At 44.6% G+C, this 20751-nt stretch overlaps 1 protein-coding gene across 2 annotated transcripts in view; it reads left to right on the forward strand.

Annotated features, from left to right (window-relative positions):
- The window catches only part of FBXW4 (F-box and WD repeat domain containing 4), a 2126835-nt gene extending 2117625 nt beyond the window's left edge, over positions 1-9210 (forward strand). Inside the window, exon 10 of one of the 2 annotated variants that reach the window (XM_044056341.1) lies at positions 7228-9210. In XM_044056341.1, coding sequence (XP_043912276.1) covers positions 7228-7359 — 132 coding nt within the window. In that variant the 3' untranslated portion in view covers positions 7360-9210. The remainder of the gene's footprint in view (positions 1-7227) is intronic. The other variant, XM_044056343.1, reaches the window with a different exon arrangement.
- The last annotated feature ends 11541 nt before the right edge of the window (positions 9211-20751 follow it).

The raw sequence follows: 20751 nt of genomic DNA on the forward strand, positions 1-20751 counted from the left end.
TCTCCCCCAACTTTCTAATTATCCTCTGTAGTTTACTGGGTGTCCCATGACCCCTGTGCCCCATGTTATGATCAATTTTCTTGGTTGTCTCTAATGCAGATTTTGTAGTTCAGTTGCTCATTTAAATGTTAAGTTGTCAATCTCGCCTTCATTCTTGCTGGATGGGTTCGGAGCCGAACCTCGGCTCCGACTCGGCCAAATACTAAAGCTCGAGAGCTATTTTTTACCAGCTCGGGGCTATCCTATGTCCCATAATGCTAGGCGAAATATACCCAGATCTCGTTTGCCGCTTAGCTACGAGGTTGCGTTTTCACTGGCTCCAGGTCGTATATTTTTATTAATAACTTTTGAGGTAGTTTTTAGTCAGTCTTTTATCCTTTTTTGTCCCTTTAGTATTAGTGAAGTTAGCGACTAGCCTTTCCTCCTTTTTTAGTTGCTAATCTCCCTTTTTCTCCACCCTTAAGGTGGTTGGGCCTCTGACCCTCCCCTTAGTAGTACAGTTTTCCCTTGGTTGTTCTGTGTGTGTGTGGAATTCTGTCCCTCTGCTTGGTGGTAGTTCACTCTTTTTCCTGCTTATAGTAATTGTTATTATAATTTAGTGTATTGTTTTACAGTATGTCTAAGTATACTAAGGTATCGGGTTTCAAGAAGTGTGACTCGTGTTGTCAGAAGATGTCTCTGACAGACGGTCACACTTCTTGTGTGTATTGTTTGGGCCCTCTGCACCTGCAGGACTCTTGTTCCATCTGCCATGCTTTTAGCCCTAGAGTCCTGCAGGAGCGCAGAAATAAACTCATTCTTAGAGGCTTGTTAAAGCCTGAAGATTCCCCGGCTAAGACCATGGCTGGGAAACCTTCAAAGCCCACCAAATCGTCGGCTCCATATTCGGAGCTGGCGACGAGCGGTGCTCTTGCTGCCTCGTCGGTTCCGGCTGGAACCGAGGCATCTAGACCTCAGTCAGCTCCGACTTTAGTGTCGGAGCCGTCTCCGAGCAGAAAGCGCTCCAGGTCTCCGTCTCTCGAGTTGGTTAGATCTGCTCCGAAGTCTCCACTCTTGTCGTAGCAGAGCCATAGATCTCATTCCTCTAGGTCTTCCAGGCTTTCGGACCATGACCTCGTGAGGGTAGTCAGCCCCCTTTTAAAGTTGCAGGCACTGGCCCAGTTGCTACATAGCCCATCTCAACAGACAGGGGCACCCCTACACCCACTCAAGTTCCTCCTCCGACTACTCTGCTGAGTTTGGAGCTGGAGGTCGTTGAGGTGAGTACTGTGGGGACGTTGGAACCGATCCCCCTGTTGTCGGTTCCTTCGTCAGCTCCAATCCCGTCCTTGGCTTCGTCATTGGAGGGATCCGGGTGCCGAGACTCCCTCGTCGGCTCCGAGGGGTCGAGTGGCATCGGACCCTTGTCCAACCTCGCTCTCCCTCTCGGAGCCTCGGCACAGGTGAGTTCGGCCCCGACATCGGCCTCGGAGCCGTCCCTCTCAGTGCCGGGGGGAGTTCTCATCTCCTCAGAGTTGGGTCCTTCTTCCCTGCCTGACAGGGGTGCCTTTGAGGTGATGAGGAGTGTGCTGGCTCCAATACCGGCACCACGGTCGGCCTCCTCGGCCCCTCCCTCCACAGTGCCTGCTTCGGCCCCTGCCTACCCTCCCGACCCCAAGCGAGGAGAACAGACACTCCAGCCTGCCCCATTGGGCCTTTCTTCCTCTTCCAAGGCCTCCCCTGACCCTGCGGGGGAGCCCCCTCGGAAGAGGACATGTAAGAGGAAACATGTTGACTCTCCTGAGTCAGTGACATCTGACACTGACCTGGATGATTCGGAAGGGTCCCCAAGGTCCCCCTCTGAGGATGTCTCCTTTTCTGACATCTTAGAGATCCTCAAACAGAGGGGGAACTGGTCTGCCCTTAACCCATCCGAGGCCGAGTCGGTGTACCTGGATGCCTTCGGTTCTCGCCCTTCCACCTCCTGGGTGACCCCGCCTTTCGACCCACTTATGGAAGTGGTGGCTCAGAAGGCGTGGACAGCTCCGGATACTATGGAATCAACTCCCCGGAGGCCCACTAAATTTATTACTGCTTCCACAGATAAGCAGTTTCTTTCCAAGGGTGTCCCCGTGGATGCCATGGTGGTGGCGGCAGCCACTAAGAAGGAGTTGGCTGACCCTTCAGTACCTGTCCATCCCCCTAATAAGGAATCTAGGACTATGGATAGGTACAGCAAGTGGATGTTTTCCTCAGCGACCTTTGCTATGCGGTCGCTGAATTATTTTTGCCATTTCACCCGACTTCAGAGGGACCTTCTCAAGGAACTGGGTGAAACATTGCAGGACCCAGCAGCTGCGGGGTCTCAGGAAAAGATCAACTCCCAGCTCGGGACCCTGAACTCTATCGTCAGCTCTTCCATGCGGCTCATCTCTTATGCAGCCGATGGAGCGAGTAGAGACGCAGGTATGGGTGTTGCTCTAAGGAGACACACCTGGATGCGGCTCTGCAATTTTGCTGACTCCTTCAAGGCATCATTCACTAACACCCCCTTTGATGGTTCTGCTCTTTTTGGACCTCAAGTGAAGGATACCTTAACCAGGTGCGAACAAGAAGGCAAGACTCTGTCTGCCGTGGGAGTCAGTTTTTCCGCCCCTTCTAGACCGTATCCTAAGGGTCAAAAGGGCGGGAAAATGTGATTCCGCAAACCTCAGGGAGTTCTGCCGGACGCACGTGGTGAGCTTCCCTCTAGAGGCAGAGGAGGGAACAACAACAGACGCCACCCTAGGGGCAGGGGGGGTCCACAGAATCAGGGTAGCAGAGAATCTTTCTCTGACAAACCTTTTCAGCACCCCTGAGGAGCTGTCCGACTTCGGAGGCAGTCGGGGGAAGACTTCCGCTGTACCCAGAAGCCTGATGCTCCCTTACGCAGGACAGATAGGTATGGTCGATCATATCCGAGGGCTACAAAATCCCCTTAATCCACACCCCACATCAACCAAAAGGGCCTCTTCGAGACGTTCCACCCGGTCTGAGAGACCAAGCAGCACTAGAAATTTCAAAGCTGCTTTTAAAAAGGGCCATCCAACCAGTCCCGGCAGACCAACAAGGATCCGGAATCTACTCCATATTCTTTTTGGTACCAAAAAAGACAGGAGACTGGAGACCTATTTTGGATCTCAGCAGACTGAACAAATCAGTTCAAAGAACAAAATTCCGGATGGTCACGCTACAGTCCATTCTTCCCTTTCTGGGTCAGGACAATTGGATGTGCTCTATAGACCTTCAGGATGCGTACTACCATATCAAAATGAACAGGCGCTACAGGAGGTTTCTCCGCTTCCGGCTGGGAGCAAGTCACTACCAATTCAAAGCCCTGCCCTTTGGCCTCCACACAGCCCCCAGGGTGTTTACCAAATGCATGGCAGTGGTTGCGGCTCACTTGAGACGTCGAGGATTCCAGGCTTTTCCATATTTGGACGACTGGCTCCTTATTGCCACCACCAGGCATCAGCTTCTTCAAGCCAGGGATTACGCTGTACAAACCTGCAAAGCGCTAGGCATCTCTATAAATTTCAAAAAATCTGCCTTGTCGCCTTGTCAGCATATTACCTTCATAGGTGCCGTGTTAAACACGGTAGAGTTGTCATAAAACTTCCTACGCAAAGAGTATACGACATTCGCAGTCATGTTCAAGTCCTACTACAAGAGGGACAGGGTCCAAGCCAGGTTTGTACTGAAAACGCTTGGTCTGATGGCTGCAACAATCACCTTGCTCCCCCTAGCTCGTTTTCATATGCGGATACTACAGTGGATGCTTTTTTCCCAATGGTCCTTTCAGCAGCTTCCCATGTCACACAATATTCTCATCACTCAGTCTTGCAAACGACACCTATCTTGGTGGATGGGCTTACCTCAGGTGCTTCAAGGCAAACCGGTTGTTCTCCCCCCTCCGGTTGCCACCATGACAATGGACGCCTCCCTGATTGGGTGGGGGGGGCATTTTCAGGGCAGGACAGTCCAGGGCACATGGCAACCCTTCGAGTGCCACTTGCACATCAATGTCCTGGAGATGAGAGCGGTGCTGTTGGCGTTGCAGGCTCTCCAGAACTCTCTTCCCACTGGGACGATTGCAATACAGACAGACAATACATCTGTAGTATGGTACATCAACAAACAGGGCGGAACCAGGTCCTACCCTCTTTGTCGGGAAGCGCTCAGACTCTGGCAATGGGCGATCTCTTCTCAGCGGTTTCTGGTAGCAAAACACATTCCCGGGAAGTCCAGTGTCATAGCAGACAGGCTGAGCAGAGACATTCTCATGCCCTACGAGTGGTCTCTCAACCAACTAGTAGTGGACCAAATCTTCATAAAGTGGGGTCAGCCTTGCTGCGACCTTTTCGCAACCCCTCAAAATAGCAAGTGTCAAGACTTTTTCACCCTCTTCCGGGCCTCTCTCCCAGAGACGCTGTAGTCCACAATTGGCCCAGGGGTCTCCTTTATGCTTTCCCCCTTTCCCTTAATCACTCTGTTAGTCCAGAAAGCAACTGCCTTGAGATCCAGGATGATCCTCATTGCCCCTTACTGGCCCCGACAAGTCTGGTTTCCGTTCCTACAATGTCATCTATTGGAGCAGACCTGGCATCTGGACCCTGTGCCAGACCTTCTGACCCATCAGTCGGGCAGGCTGCACCAATCCCTGTCATCTCTCAACCTCACAGCTTGGTTGCTCCACTTCCAACCCTAGCCAGACTTCCCTTAATTTCTCCGTCAGTACGTCAGATTATCCTTGCCTCTCACAAGTCTAACACCAGAAGGACGTACGCAAGTAAATGGAAACATTTCTCTATTTGGGCAGAAAAGAACCAAGTTGATCCCTTTACTGCCCCTGTCCAAACAGTTCTAGATTTTCTAGCGGAACTCTTTCAAAAAGGTTCTTCTTCAGCCACTATCAAAGTCCAGTTGGCGACTATTGCAAATTTCCATGTTGGCTTGTCAGAGTCTAGTATTATGTCCCACAAGCTCTGTAAAGCCTTTCTGAAGGGTACCCTATTACTTAGGCCCCCAGTCAAAGACCCTCCTCCACTGTGGGATCTAAATTTGGTACTGTCGTCATTAATTCTACCTCCTTTTGAGCCTCCTGCTCATTAAAACTGCTCTCGCGGAAAACACTTTTCTTGGTAGCTATTACCTCAGCGAGAAGGGTTTCGGAACTACAAGCACTTTCTGTGCGCCCCCCTTATCTTGTTTTTCACATAGATAGAGTGGCTCTTAGGACAAATCCATCCTTCTTACCTAAGGTACTCTTGGAAAAAAATCTGAATCAGACCATTGATCTCCCAGTTTTCTTTCCAAATTACACTGATAGAGCTGAGAGAAGATTACATTGTTTGGATGTCCATAGGCAACTACGTTTCTATCTGGATAGAACCAAGCTAACGAGAAAATCAGAGCAACTCTTCTTATCTTACGCCAAAGGGAAGCAGGGCCTTCCGGTTTCTAAAGTGACCTTGTCCAGATGGTTGACCTCTCTTATCTCTTTAACCTATCAATTGAAGCATAAGGAGCTCACTACCAAGCCTAGAGCTCATTCAACTACAGCATTTGCTTCCTCAGTTGCTTTTCAAGTGAGATTACCTGTGGATTCTATTTGTGCAGCGGCCACATGGGCCTCTCCTCATACCTTCATCTCTCATTACAAACTGGATATTGCCTCCAGAAATAGGGCTGATTTTGGTTCCACTGTACTCAAGAGTCTGTTCCATTGAGCCACCCGGGACTAAGGTGCTAGGGACGCGGTCCCATCCAGCAAGAATGAAGGCGAGATTGACAATTTAACATTAAGAAGTTATGTACTTACCATAACGTTCCATGTTAGTTGTCTTCTTCTCGCCTTCTTTCTTGCATCCCACCCTCCATCCCCCTAGCCTGGAAAGACCTAGAGTATTGGGTGAGACTTTCCTTGTCATCAGGATTATCCCTTCAGCTAGAGCTCTTCTTCCCCTTTGGTAGCCCTGGTGACAGACAGGCTGTAGGGTTTATAGTTCTACATAGCTCTTAGTTTTATCTTTTTCTAGTGGTGGGACATGTTTGTCCATAGGGTTAGCTATCAAACGAGATCTGGGTATATTTCGCCTAGCATTATGGGATATAGGATAGCCTCGAGCCGGTAAAAAATAGCTCTCGAGCTTTAGTATTCGGCCGAGTCGGAGCCGAGGTTCGGCTCCGAACCCATCCAGCAAGAAAGAAGGCGAGAAGACAACTAACATGGAACGTTATGGTAAGTACATAACTTCTTATTATTTCCCCTGTGAAGATGATCTTCCCTTTCTTTAGTTGTGTTATAGCGATATTCCACCCCTTTACTAAAAAGATGACTCCCCATATCTTTAGCCGTCTCATCCTTTGTGGATGCAGGGTTCTGCCTATCTGTAAGGACTGCAGAAATATTATGGAGTAGTTAGACATCTTAGGTCTTCAGATAAGGGGGCTGATGATGATTCCATAGACTTTCTTTTTAGAGTCCTGTGGTAGGCTTCCTATTCTACTTTCACCCAGTCCTATGGAACCTCCTGCCTTTCCTGATTTGGAATATTCCTTTTAGATATTAACAAGTACTGGGCAGTAGGGTGGGGCATATGCCTAATGTGACTTTACTGGATGTGGAGGCTAGCCATGTAGTGTATTTCCTGCTGGCAGATATGATAATGCAGTTGTAGTGAATATGCATGGTTCCTTTTTGCAACTTATACATGTAGGGAGTTAACCTGGTTAAGTATATTTGTGAAGTACAAAATAAGGGAATGCTGCATTGTGGAAATGATGCACATTTCCAGTTTATCATTACTAGATGCAGTACACAAGCATCACAGCTGCTTACCTTGCATAATGTATACATGCATTACAAATGTCTTGTCCATAGCACTTTTGAGTAGCCTTTAGGGTCTTCTGGCACATTTGGAAATGTCATAAATCTGGACATACAAGTCTTTTCTTGTATGCATACTTGTTAAAAATATGTGCATCTTTCAGAAAGGGGTGACCCAACATGGCATGTCCTGAAAATATTGTGTATTGAGACTGATGAGAATGCCACTTATTGAGTCAGATATAAAATAATCTTAAAATGTGTCAAATAGCAAGTCTGAATGGACGAGGTTTGTTTAATTGGTTTATACTTAATAAAAGGTATATTTATTTACATTGTGGTCTCTGGCTTTTAGTGAACTTGTTTTAATTTTGTTGCAGACCTTCTACTTGTCTGTACCAGTCAGCAGCCCAGTATACTGCCTACGATTCACTACTTCTCATCTGTATGCTGCTTTGTCGTCTGCCCTCCATGTATTGGACTTCAAAAGTGTAGAACCTCATCATTCCTAATCTGTAAAGAAGAGACGTGTCTTAAATAAAGTTGAGACATGCATAATTACCTTTCAGACTACAACATGAAACAGGAAGACTCCAGAATCATTTATTAAAGGATTATTGGACTCCAGTTTCTTCTCATCAAACCTCACACAGACACAAAATAGAATAACTTCATATTAAATAATAAATGGCAATCTGAACTCTACAAAAGGTTTTAAATGGTGTCAGCTTAGATGTTTACATCAAAAACTGTAATGCAAAGTCAGCTAATGTTGGCATTGCTACTACTAACGGGATATGTGATGGAAAGATCTGTTTATTGTGAAACTGGCATCAGCCAACTTTGAAAGACATTTATTTATATTCTGAATTAGTTTCTTTAATTTCTGATTTTTATTATTCTGAAAGGTAGAGTTGCCTTTCTTGCTGAAGTAGAGAGATCTTGTGACTTAAATCCTACCCTCAAACAATGCAGAATATGCATTTTGATGTTATGTTGAGACTAAAGACTTAGTGTTGCAGAACTGTTGTTTTGGTTGGTTTATAACATACAAAGGCGTTTCAGATATTATAGTGCAATATACATGGGAAAAGTTACATTTATTTTTCTCCTAGTGTCAAGACATTTTCGATTTTTCCTGATTCTTTTGTGAAACAGCTGCCAAAATAATACTGGTCCTGTGAAAAGAGGGATATATGGTAACCTTGTGTGACATTGAATTTGGGGGGGGGGGGGTCTCTTGATTTCAGTATATCCGTTAGGTTTTCTTAGAGGAACAGTCAGATAAAATTACTGCTGTTTAGATTTGGCACAACAAAGTACTGACTTTAATGTATTGATTGTATACAAAGACCACAGGAAAGGATACATGCAAAGTGTAAAGCTCCTTCTCCTCACATTCTAAAGGTGCTCTCCCAAAGTATACCTTTGATTCTCTGATTTGGAAGGCTGGGATCACTTACAGTGTGCCAGTTTGATGTGGTTCTTTGCTCCCCGCATTAGGGATTATGCAGACATGAAGCCCCCCTTCCATCTCCTTTATATGTGTACATAGTAAAGAAATAATGGACTGGGCCCTTGAGAGCTGTTTTTGTGTGTAATGCCAGCTATTCCATAGTATTTTTGTAAGGGTTCCTATTATGTTATCTAAAGATAATGTAATCGAGCAGCCAAAACGGACACATTTGGAAGTTTGAATTGTGGGATCGCAGTATAGTGAAGATTGGGATATTTGCCCTTTCCTCACTGTAGTGCGATCTCAGAGTTGGAACATATATTTAGCGAGGGGTGGGGGTGGGCAGCCCCCACAATAAAAGTTTCAAAATGCGGCCATTTCGATGTTTCGGCCATTCGATTACGTTATTTTTTTGATATAATATGAACCCCTTTTTGTAAACCTTACCTAACGTTATCACAATTTATTATCATGAAGAGTAATTGAAGCATCATAAGTAAAATATTTTAAGATGGATAACCGTGCATTTCAAGCTGATTCATTTTGTGAAGTAACAGTCAGGCAGATACTTTCCATAATGAAAGCTAAGGAGGCACAAGCCCCCCAAAAACCAGATCATATAATATTCTAAGTAAACATGTAAGGTAGATATTTCAGTTTTAAATATGTGAATTACATTTACCTATCAAATAAGATGATGGCTATGAATATTTAGATGGAGCAACAATAACTGTAAACATTTATTTTAGTTTTGTTGGGGGTATTGCAGATAAAAGAACTTAAGAGGAAATAAAGCTAAAAATTAAAATAAAAAAAAAATAATCACTGGAATTTCTTTATAATATTTTATATAAATCATACATGAATAAATTATGTTCACATCTTTTAATCCTCACAGTTGCTTCTAAAACAAAATAACAGTAAAAATTCTGAATGACTGCCTAACCACACAGGGTGTTTGTCATTAGTAGATATATATATATATATATATATATAGATTATATACTTTTTTTTTTTTTTTTTTTTTTGTAAAAGGGTCCCTATTTGTTCAGTGAAAAATCAGTTCATCGAACAGCATTTTCAATGCAATTCCATCAAACATGCCGTTTGCTGGACTGTTCATACTGAAATCGTGGTGCAGTGAGGATCAGGAAATTTGCCCTTTTCCCCACTGTAGTACAATCTTGGAGGTGGTATGTATAATTAGCAGGGGTTGGGGAATTTGATGAATGGCATTTCTAATGAAATGCTGTTCGCTGAAGTGATATAGACCCCTTGTAAAATGAGCATTGGCAGGAGATGTTAGTGATCAGTTTCGGGATTTGCACAGTAGATTAGGAGGCTAACACAGAGCTGATAGATCCACTGACTGGCATCAGTAACAAAGGTATTGAACCATGGTTTAATGTAGGTATTGTTCTTAAATTTCTGTTCTGAAAATATTAATTTCATTATCATAATGTGCATGTTCTGTTAAGTATTTTTTTCAGTCTTCTAAGTTTGTTCTAGTTTCATATTACCTATTAATATTTGAAGCCACTGCTGGACAGTAGGAGATTTTTTTGGTACTTAAGTATTATCACAACCACATTTTCAACTGGACATAATTCGTAATGTTTGGAGGAAAATATGTATGGTAAACGTAAAAGGAGTGTGTAAGCTATTATTTTTTTACTGTGCCATATCGTGTGTGAGGCAGGAAAAGGAATAACGGTCCAATTTGGTATTCCGGGGTGCTGTAGGTTTCTGATGGGACTTGATTATAACACAGGCATGCCTGCTGTCTGACATTCGCCATAATGTAACTTTGGATGATCTGTACTCATGTAACAGTGACTACTGGGCTGATGCAGTATTTTAAAAGTTACAGTTTTTTAACATTGCAATGCCAATGTTATTAAAGGCTTTACCTGTATTTTTTAAGATGTATACAAGTGTATTGTAATGTACGCCAGGTCAACTTCTCCTTGTACTCTGATTCAGTGAATGTACTCAATTTATGAAATCGCTCTTCTTACCTGTAATCCTTTTACTGCTTCACTTTTCTTCATACCTGTTCCACTCTTAAAAACATAGGTTACAAGCTGTATAATCCAGCTTTACAAAATATGCCAAAGAATAAACAGGTCTTTCTTCACAGGACTCCGAATGCGCAGGCATATTTACAGCACTTCTCATTAAGGCAGGTCAGGAAAGGATGCTACCTAGGAAGAGGAACTGTGCCGATTCATAGGTTCATACTAGGCTATCTGCCCTAGGGCATTTATAAGCCTAGCCAGAGTGTGTTTGGCTTTCGCCACCCATTTTAAATTAATTTTGCTATGCCCTTTTTCGAGGTTAGTATACTGTGCCTCTGTCTAACAGTGACACAGAAGTGATACCCGGGGTAAACCTATGATCTCCCATCCACTTATCAAAATTCCTCTTGAAGAGAGTCAATGAGGGACTCTGCCTAACCTGGACTGGGATTTTATTCCAGAGTGAAGGGAGCCTCTGGGTTATGAATCTGTTCCTCCAGCATGTCCTATTTATTTCAGTGCTGAGATTCAAGTCTCTCGAGCGTGTAGCTCGATGGGATTTGGATTTTCTGAGGTGCAGCATGTCCATTAATTCCGGGTTGGACATGGCTTTATACGTCAGGCACAGATCGCCTCTGAGCAGGTGGTATGCCACTGAGTAGAGCTGGAGTTTCTTCAACCGGGCAGCATATGACATCTGTTTGAGCCCTTTGATCCTCTTGGTGAGGTACTTTTGGGGTCTTTCCAGTTGCTGCAGGTGTCTGGTAAGGTACATCCCAAAAGGGGCACTGTACTCAATTATGGGCCTGATGAGGGATGAGTAAAGAGGCACGATGACCTCCCTTGATCTAGATGTGAATCCCTTCATGATTAGGTGGGCTATATAAAATGTTTTTCTATCCACTTTGGCCATGTGGTTGTCAAATGAGAGATTGCTATCAACTTGGGTCCCCAGGTCCCTAATTACTACTTCTGTACTTATGGATTACCACCTATTTGGTAATTTGTGGGCACTTTGTTTTTGCCAAAGGGGATGACTATACACTTTTTGGCGTTTAGCTTGAGGCCATGGCTCTGGCACCAGTTGCCTGTTTCTATGAGGCCCTTTTGGAGGATGCTTGTGTCGGCTGGAGAGTCGATTATGGCGCCCAGTTTGAAGTCATCTGCGAACTTGGTCAGCCACAGTCCTTCCGTGTTGGCCTGTACTTCCGAGAAATATATACCGAACAAGAGATGTCCCAGGACTGAGCCTTGTGGGATGCCACTTGTAACTGGTTTGGAGTTTGACATGGCTCCAGCAATTCTAACCATGTGGGTTCTGTCCTTGAGCCGGTTTGCAACCCATCTAGTGACATAGGGGTTTATATTTAAGCTGGTGAGCTTATCTATAATTCCCCAAGTGGGGTATTGTATCAAAGGCTTTTGCGAGGTCCGGGTAGGCTGTGTGGACCACCTTCCCCTCGTCAATGGCCTTGGTGACCGTTTCAAAAAAATTGACCAGGTTTAAGAGGCAGGATCTGCCCTTAACAAAGCCGAACTGGGTAGGATCCAGTGTCTGTAGGTCCCCAGTATCTTTATTTATGAGGTCCATGATGATCCTTTCCATAGCTTTGCAGACCAAGCTAGTCAGGCTTATGGGGCGATAGTTTCCAGGATCCGTTGAGGCACCACCTTTGTGGAGAGGGACCACTGTTGCTGTACACCAGTCTTTGGGTACATATCCTGTAGTAAGGCTGAGATTGAACAGTAGCTTTATGTTTGGGTTTAGCTCTTCTTGGAGTTCATGTAGGATGCAGCCCGGGACACCGTCTGGTCCCATTGATGCTGTGTTTTTTGGAGAGGGCGGATCTTACCTGAGCATCTGAGATGTCAGGGGGGCAGCACTCTGCTGGGATAGATATTTGCCCTTTTGGTGGGGAGGAGGGGAGAAGTTTGGGCTGAACCTGTCAGCTAGGATATTGGCAATGTCTGTGGGTTCGGTGTATTTTTTGTCATTTTGGACTAATTCTGAGCATATCTGGGAATTCCCACCCAGGTTCCTAACATAACTAAAGAAAGCCTTGTGATTATCCTTAGTGTCCTGTGCAATTTTTCTCTCGAAGCTGGCCTTAGACGATTTTATGAGTGCCCGTAGTTTTTTGCTAATACTGATCAGAGATCCCTTCCCTTTTCGGGATTTTGCTCTGTCATGTAGTAGCTTCCTCCTTCTATTGTATAGTTTGTTTATGGCTGGGGTCCACCAGACAAGACGTCTGCCTTTGGAGGATTGGGTCTTGGTTTTATTTGGGATTGCATGATCCATGCATTCCTGAAGGTGTTCATAGAATGCGTTTATAAAGGATTCTGCGGGCTGGGCCGTATTTTCCACAGGCCCGGGGCTTTGAAGGATTCCACCTCAGTTTTGAGGAGTGTGAAATTTGCTTTAGAGAAGTTTTTCACTGTGGTTTTCTGGGCAGGGGCTGGGGTCGGGATGTGAATATCCAGTGAGATTAGTTTATGGTCTGATCTTACCAGTGAGGGATACACTTCTGGTCTGGAGCATAGAGTCCCCATGTTGGTGATGATCAGGTCCAGTATGTTTTCCCCTCTTGTGGGAGTGGTAACAAGTTGTTCCATAGCATTTGAGTTTATAAATTCTAGGAACCTTTGGGCTAGGGTGTTGGAGCTAGAGTAATGCTCCCAGTCTATGTTTGGGTAGTTGAAGTCACCCAATATAATGGTGTTTGGAGAGACCTTCATATTTTCCACTGTTCTCAGGAAGGCCGAGTGGGGTTCCTGGGTTTGGGAGGGTGGTCTGTAGCAGGCTATAAACTGGAAGACAGTTTTACCCAATGTTAGTTGCACATGGATAGTCTCTGATGCTTCGTGCTGTGCCACCAACCTGGAGGTGTGGGTATCTTTGACGAATATTGATACTCCCCCCTCCTTTTGTGGTTCGGTCCAAGTTTTGGGGCCGAAAAGCATGGTATGAGGTATAACCTGGTAGTGCTGGGGTGCTCTCGGGAGCCTTGAACCAGGTTTCTGTTACTGCACAGATATCGATGTTCTCCATGCTAAGGAGAGTTTCGAGTGCATGCATCTTGAGGTTTAGACTTCTGGCGTTGAGTAGCATTACTCTTTGTTTCTTATCCCTTGTGATACCTATGGAGGTGGGTTTGTCTTTTGAGCCTTGCCTAAAAAAGGCACTTTGGAGGTAGCAAGAGCCTTTGCCAATATCCAAAAGCCCAGGGGTGACAGGTGCAGGCCGTCCCTAGCAAAGCATCGTGGCTTGTCGAGCATGTCATCCCAGGCTGACAGGCATTGGATCCCCTTTGAATGACACCAATACTTAAGCCAATTGTTGAAATTGATCATCTTGTCTTCATATTGTGGCATCATTCTTGGTGAGGGTAAGATGCTACTCAAGGTCAGGGCCATATAGGCCTGGGCTACATGCTCAGAGAGCTCCTCTATGTCTCTTTTCATGTAGTCCAGGGAGGTACGTCTCAGGTCATTCACACCAGCATGGACAATGACTGAGTCATATTTGTACTTGCCTTGGAGTGACCTGAGTGCTTGTGTTATGTGGCGGATCCTAGCGCCCGACAGGCAGCTCACCATGACCTTTTCCTCTTTCAAGATCAAAAGTATTTTGAGACAAAAGTTTTTACCACTTCACACAGCCCTTTTCAGGTTCATATACATCGTTTCACCAACAGATTACAAATTACGTCTGCTTGAAAAAGTGGTTGCGATAATACACAAGTGCTGTTTTTTTTTTTTTTTTTTTTTTTTTTTTTTAAGATCTCCACTATAACATTTGTTTTCTTGGCAGTAACATGAAAGAGCAACCTTAGGGCAATATCCTGACATTAGTATGACTTGTAGAGTCAGCTTCTTAAGTAAATGTTTGTATTTTTCTGTACAGTTTGTCCATCAAGTTGAGTCTGTGTTTTTTTTTTTAAGTCATTAATGTAGTACAATGAACAGATGCAGCACTATGTGTACAAAGCTGCTACTTTTAGCTGACCACTTGAAGCATAAGTTTGGTATTTCTGGTAACTTTGAAGTAGTTTTGTGGGTGATGTTTATGCCTTACACAGCAGATTGAACTGAATGCTACTTTAATACGGTCTATAAATGAGTATTGAGGTGTTGAATTTTGCTATGCTGCAGCAGTTTTCATGGTAGCTAGGTCCCGTATTAAATACTAAATGAATTTTCTGAACTGGGCATACTTCATTAAGAACCGTCTTTAAGTAGGGCTTAATTAATACACATGCTTTCATTAGTGACATTTACAAGTAGATCGCCTCAAAGGTACTTCACAGATGTTCATCGTACATACAGTTGCAGTCATAACAGATGGGTTATCCTGCCGTCAGGCGGGTCCTCGGTCGGCCGAATTCCAAAGTCTAGGTCCGCCGTCGGTTGTTGTCGCTTCTTCCCTGACGGCAGTGCGGCAGGGGTATAAAAGAGGCAGCCGATGCCATTTTCTCCAGTCTTTCTTGCCGCGCTGTGCCCGAAGCAGAAGCAGTTCGCAAGTGCCGGTCGGCCAGCTCCTGAGATTTACGAAAGTATTTCAGCCGAAGTCTTCTTGAAAGCTAAGTACCCCGTTGGGGAAACTTTTCTTGCCTCAGACCGATGTCAGACAAAGTTAATAATTGCATTTCATGTGGGAAGCAAATACCGCATAAGGATTTCCACTCTTACTGTATACCTTGCTTAGGCCCAGACCACGACGTCTCGGCCTGCCGTTTTTGTGCTAGATTCAACAAACGCACTATTAAGTGTCGGGCAGAGTTCGCCCGTCACTTTTTTGGCAAAAAATTTCATTATATTATGTCGTCGGATACTCAGACTCCAGTTTTGAGCAAAAAACGCAAAGATAAGGACCGACATACGAGGTCCGCACCACCTACTGATACCACGCTAAGGCCGACTACCGGTTCTCCGGTACTCAGCGAGGCACCTACGCAGCCCCTGAGTACCAATGACAATGCATTACCGGTGTCTTCAGTACCCGAGGTTGCAGGCTCCTCGGCCCCCATTTCTACTACAGATACCGACACCACTCCTGGCGGGAAACTCAGAATTTAGACAGGCCTGCCATTTCTCAAGGGGTCTTCAGGCCTTCCTCCTTCTCTATTAAAGCCTTCACTAAATCTAAAACAGCCATGAAAATCAAAAAACAGGTTCCTCAGACACCCTCTCAAGGCACCATGCCTAAAAAACAGATGCTTAAAATGGCTGAGGATTTGATTACTCTTATCAGGGGTTCTCAACCCCCCTCTGACAAAAGGCCCAGATTAGAGGAAGACTACCCTTCCTCAGATCAAGCTTCTGTTACTTACCTCAGAACTATCTGAGGACCAGGATTGTGCCTGTTCTCCATTCGAAGACTCTGATGCAGAGGAGTCTATTCCCTCGGTCTCCCCCCCTGAGGACTTCTCTTTTGGGGAAACCCTGCATACATTGAGGGAACACTTTCACTGGGAAGGCCAAGATTACTATGATTCCAAGAAAAGGCTCAGGGAATTTCTTCTGCTCCCCCAGCATAGGCCTCTGGCTATCCCTCCTGTTTTAGATATATTGGATGATGTGTACACAGAAGCCAGCTTTAATCCTGATTCCTTGCCTCCAGCTCGTGTTAAACCAGACAGGTATTACCGGGTTCCTGATTCTCACCAGTTCCTACATAAAAGCCATACTGCTGACCCAGAAACTATTTCACAGGGTCCCAAGGGAATTAAGGCCTCTACTGCTAAAAACCCATTACCTTCAGAGAAAGATTCCAGATCTTTAGAAAGGTGGGGGAAAAAGGTGTACACCTCGGCCACTTTAACCATGAGGGCATTAAACTGTCAGTTCCATATGTTAAAGTATCAACAGTTTTTGATATCTCAGCTGAAAAGCAAGATGACACAACCAGAACAACCAAATTTAAAAGAGTTGCAGGATTTGTTGCATGGTGCAGAGCAAGTGGGTAAACATACCTTGCAGTGTGGTTTTGATGCTTTAGAGGCCTCATGTAGAGCTGCTGTTATGGGGTCTGTTATATGTAGGCATGCTTGGCTCAAAGAGCAAACCTTACCAGATCATGTCAAAGCTAAATTATTAGATGCACCTCTTCAAAAAGATGTATTGTTTGGTGTTAAAGCAGAGGAGGTACTAAAGAAAATGGAGGAAAAAGCGAAATCAATGCAAACAGTGAAAGATTTCCTGTAGGTACAGCCTCCACATTTCAGCAGAAACTGGCCTTCAAAAAATTGGTCCTTTCCAGCCACGGACAGACCTCAAAGGGGTAGATACAGGTGTCCAAGGGGTAGAGGGCAACCTCAAGGATCTTTCAGAGCCAGACAGTGGCAAGCACCAACCCCAAGAGGTGGAGAAGATAGATCACAGTCTTTTAGAAAACAGACACAATGACTTCCCCCTACACCTGCCAAGCAAAGCTTTAATGGCAGCACCTTTGGGCAGAAAACTGACATTATTCTCAAAAAATTGGCATATTGTTACAAAAGACAAATGGATTCTGGACATTATAGACAGAGGCTACAGGTTCCACTTTCACACCCTTCCAAAAATGAGAGGCATGCCAAACCTGCCACAAAATCAAAGGGCAGAGGCACAAAAACAAATTTCAGCTCTCATGGACATGAAAGCAATTCAAGAGGTACCTGCAAAAGAACAAGGTCAAGGGTTTTTTTCCAGACAATTCCTGGTACCAAAGAAAGACAAAGATTGGAGACCTATCTTAGACCTATCCATACTAAACACACATCTTCAGGTGCCAAAATTCAAGATGCTCACATTACAGCAGCTTCTTCCCATGCTGGGCAAGGAGTCTTGGCTGGTAACATTGGACCTCAAGGAGGCATAACCTGCATGTCCCTATCTGACAAGATTGCAGAAGATACCTCAGATTTCTTGCAGGTTCAACCCATTACCAATTCTCTGCATTGCCCTTTGGCTTATCTACTGTGCCCAGAGTGTTTATGAAATGCCTGGCATCAGTAATCGCCTTCTGCAGACTACAAGGGATACAAATCTACCCATATCTGGATGACTGCCTGATCCAAGCGGACAGCAAGGACATACTACTGCAGCACCTGGCGTTTGTAATAAAACTGTTAAACTTCCTGGGATACACAGTCAACAAAAAGAAATCAAAACTAATACCCTCTCAACAAATAATTTTCCTGGGTGCCAGCTTGGATACAACCACCCAGATGGCCTACCTCACGCCAGACAAGCAAGGGCAACTGTCTCAATACTTCAGAAAAATGTCAACTTATGCCAGGCTAACTGCAAGGAAAGTCCTGCAGGCTCTGGGATTCATGGCATCTTGCATCCTACTAATCCCATGTGCAAAGCTGCATATGAGGAAACTTCAATGGTACCTAAAAAACTTATGGTCTCAACAGAGCCACAGCTTGGAAGCAATTATACCACTCATTCCATGCCTTCAAAAGGAATTTATGTGGTGGGCTCAAGCTTGCCAAAGAAACACAGGTCTTCCTTTCTGTGTACCTCAAGCAACTCAAATCATCACAACAGACGCCTCAGACTACACCTGGGGAGTACACATGACAGATCAGTGCATTCAGGGAAAATGGGCACGAAAAGAGAAGCTCCTTCACATCAACCAAAAGGAAATGCTAGCCGTGCAAAAGGCTATTATGACCTTCAAAGACCTACCATCCATCCAGGCCAGCTATTGATAAGGACAGACAACACCACAGAGATGTGGTACATAAAGAAACAGGGGGAACTCATTCATACCCCCTGTGCAGGCAAGCCATGACCCTTTGGAACACAGCACTGGAATTGAAAATTCAATTACAGGCACAATTCCTGCCAGGGAAGGAAAACACACTGGCAGACAACCTAAGCAGAAATATGACAGATCCACACGAATGGAAGTTGCATCCTCAAATTTTCACAAAGATAACTTGGGCATGGGGTCAGCCAGACATAGATCTCTTTGCTACCCACAGGAATTGCCAGTTGAAAAAATTTTGTTCAAGGACCTATCATCCACAGGCCTGGAAAGTGGACGTACTTTCCTTCAATCGGACAACATTGACCGTCTATGCCTTCCCGCCTCTTCCTCTGCTGCCCAAAGTTCTATTAAAAGCCAGAGCAGAGAGGCCGAAAATGATTCTCATTGCTCCAGACTGGCCAAGGCAACACTGGTATCCGCTCCTGAACAGCCTGACACATTCACCACCATGGATCCTACCTTTAGTCCCTCTTCTGCTGTCCCAGCACAACTACAAAACTCTTCACAGCCATCTCAAAACTCTAAATCTAGCTGCATGGAGAATTCCTTGATTTCCCAACAGTTTCTCCTCTCCAAGGAGGTGCAGGATGTCATCTTGGAGGCCAGAAGACCTTCTACTAGAAAGGCCTACTCCGCCAAATGGAAACGATTTTGTGCCTGGAATCAAAAGAAGGGACAGAATCCTTAGGTAATAAATATTCCTCAAATTTTACAGTACCTAGCTGAGATGTTAAACAATGGACTTTCCTTCTCCTCCATCAAGATCCACGCTTCAGCCATTTCTGCACAATACAACACAGATCCTCCTTTATTCTCTCATCCTCTCTTAAGGCAGTTCCTCAGAGGGGCAAAGAATATAAAACCCCCAAGGAAACTACCAGTCCCTGCTTGGGATCTCAACTTTGTATTGGAAAAGCTGACCCTTCCTCCTTCGAGCCAGCTTCTTCATCAGAGTTACAGTACTTGTCATGGAAAACAGCCTTTCTTCTGGCTATCACCTCAGCTCGCAGGGTTTCGGAGCTACAGGCCCTCATGGCTGTGCAACCATTCATCATTTTCCATCAGGAGAGAGTTTCCTTACGAACCAACCCTACCTTTATGCCAAAGGTAGTATCCAGTGTAGCTTTGAATCAGACTATCCACTTTACCTACCTTTTATCCTAATCCACAAAACAAAGGGGAAAGACTACTACATTCCTTAGACATTCACAGACAACTTTGTTATTATTTGGACAGGACAAAGCCATTCAGGAAATCTGAGCAACTCTTTGTGTCCTATGCTGCAGGTGCTCAAGGAAAGGCTATTTCCAAACAGACAATTTCAAAATGGATAGCCCACTGCATACGCTTTTGTTACTCATTTCATGGAAAACTGTGCCTGCATGCATCAGATCCCACTCCACCAGAGCCACAGCTACCTCTGCAGCCTTCCTCAGGGGGGTCCCTACCAAGGATATTTTGGAAGCAGCCACCTGGAGTTCACTGCACACTTTCTCCAAGCACTATCACCTCCCACTATACTCTAAATCTAGAGCGGGCTTTGCCACAGCAGTCCTGCAGGGCATCCTAGCCCCTCCTAGTTCCACTTAGTACCTACCACCCTTACTTAGCTTTGGGATTCTACCCATCTGTTATGACTGCAGCTGTATGCACGATGAACATAGTACAGTTTTGTACCTACCATAAATGTAGATGTTCGAGTGCTCATACAGCTGCAGTCCACGTTTCCCTCCCTCCATCCCCTCATAGGACAGGCCTTATGACAAACACCTTTCATATAACCTATTTGGGGTATCCTTTTATGGTGTATTTGCTTGTAACTACTGTTTTTGATTTATCAACATTGCATTTTTGCATAACTTTATGTTTGCCTTCCTTCTGGGGGCACCTGACATCTGGGGCAAGAAAAACTGAAGAAAATGGCGTTGGCTGCCTCTTTTATACCCCTGCCGCACTGACGTCAGGGAAGAAGCGACGACAACCGACGCCAGACCTAGACTTTGGAATTCGTCCGACCGAGGACCCGTCTGACGGCAGGATAACCCATCTGTTATGACTGCAGCTGTATGAGCACTCGAACATCTACATTTATGGTAGGTACAAAACTGTACTTTTCATAACATTAGGTGAGAGATTAATTACTAATCTGTAGACAGATATGGACAACATGCAACACATGATAAAAGTGTTTTGGTTCCCCCCCATAGTTCATTGTAATAATACTGTTCACTGCACCTTCATAGCATTCTATGCATTTCAGTCTTTTCTGCCAGTGTTAACTCTCTCTATCAACTGCTGTTATAAAAATATACATTTTCAAATGATTCTGAATTTTTATGTATGTGTGGGAGGGAGGCTGTGCTCCAAAATAAGATTACATCAGTTGTTTTCCAGCAGTGGATATAAAATGCTGGGTGAGGTGAAAGAAATATAATTTGATTTCGTTATCATGTGACCCTCACTCTAAAATATTAAGAGATGCATTAGCAGTTCATCCTCAAATTATAATTGACACTTCTGGATATTATTTCCTGTAGCATATTATTAACCAGTCTATGTCCGCTCATCAAATACAAATTACAGTGAATGTCTTATAATCCAATGTGAAACATTAAACTATCAAAAATGCCTAACATCATAAAATAATTCATTGAATGGCCATAGT

This window comes from Protopterus annectens, chromosome 14.part0, assembly GCF_019279795.1.
Source record: "Protopterus annectens isolate FY-2018-M chromosome 14.part0, PAN1.0, whole genome shotgun sequence".
NCBI lineage: Eukaryota > Metazoa > Chordata > Ceratodontiformes > Protopteridae > Protopterus > Protopterus annectens.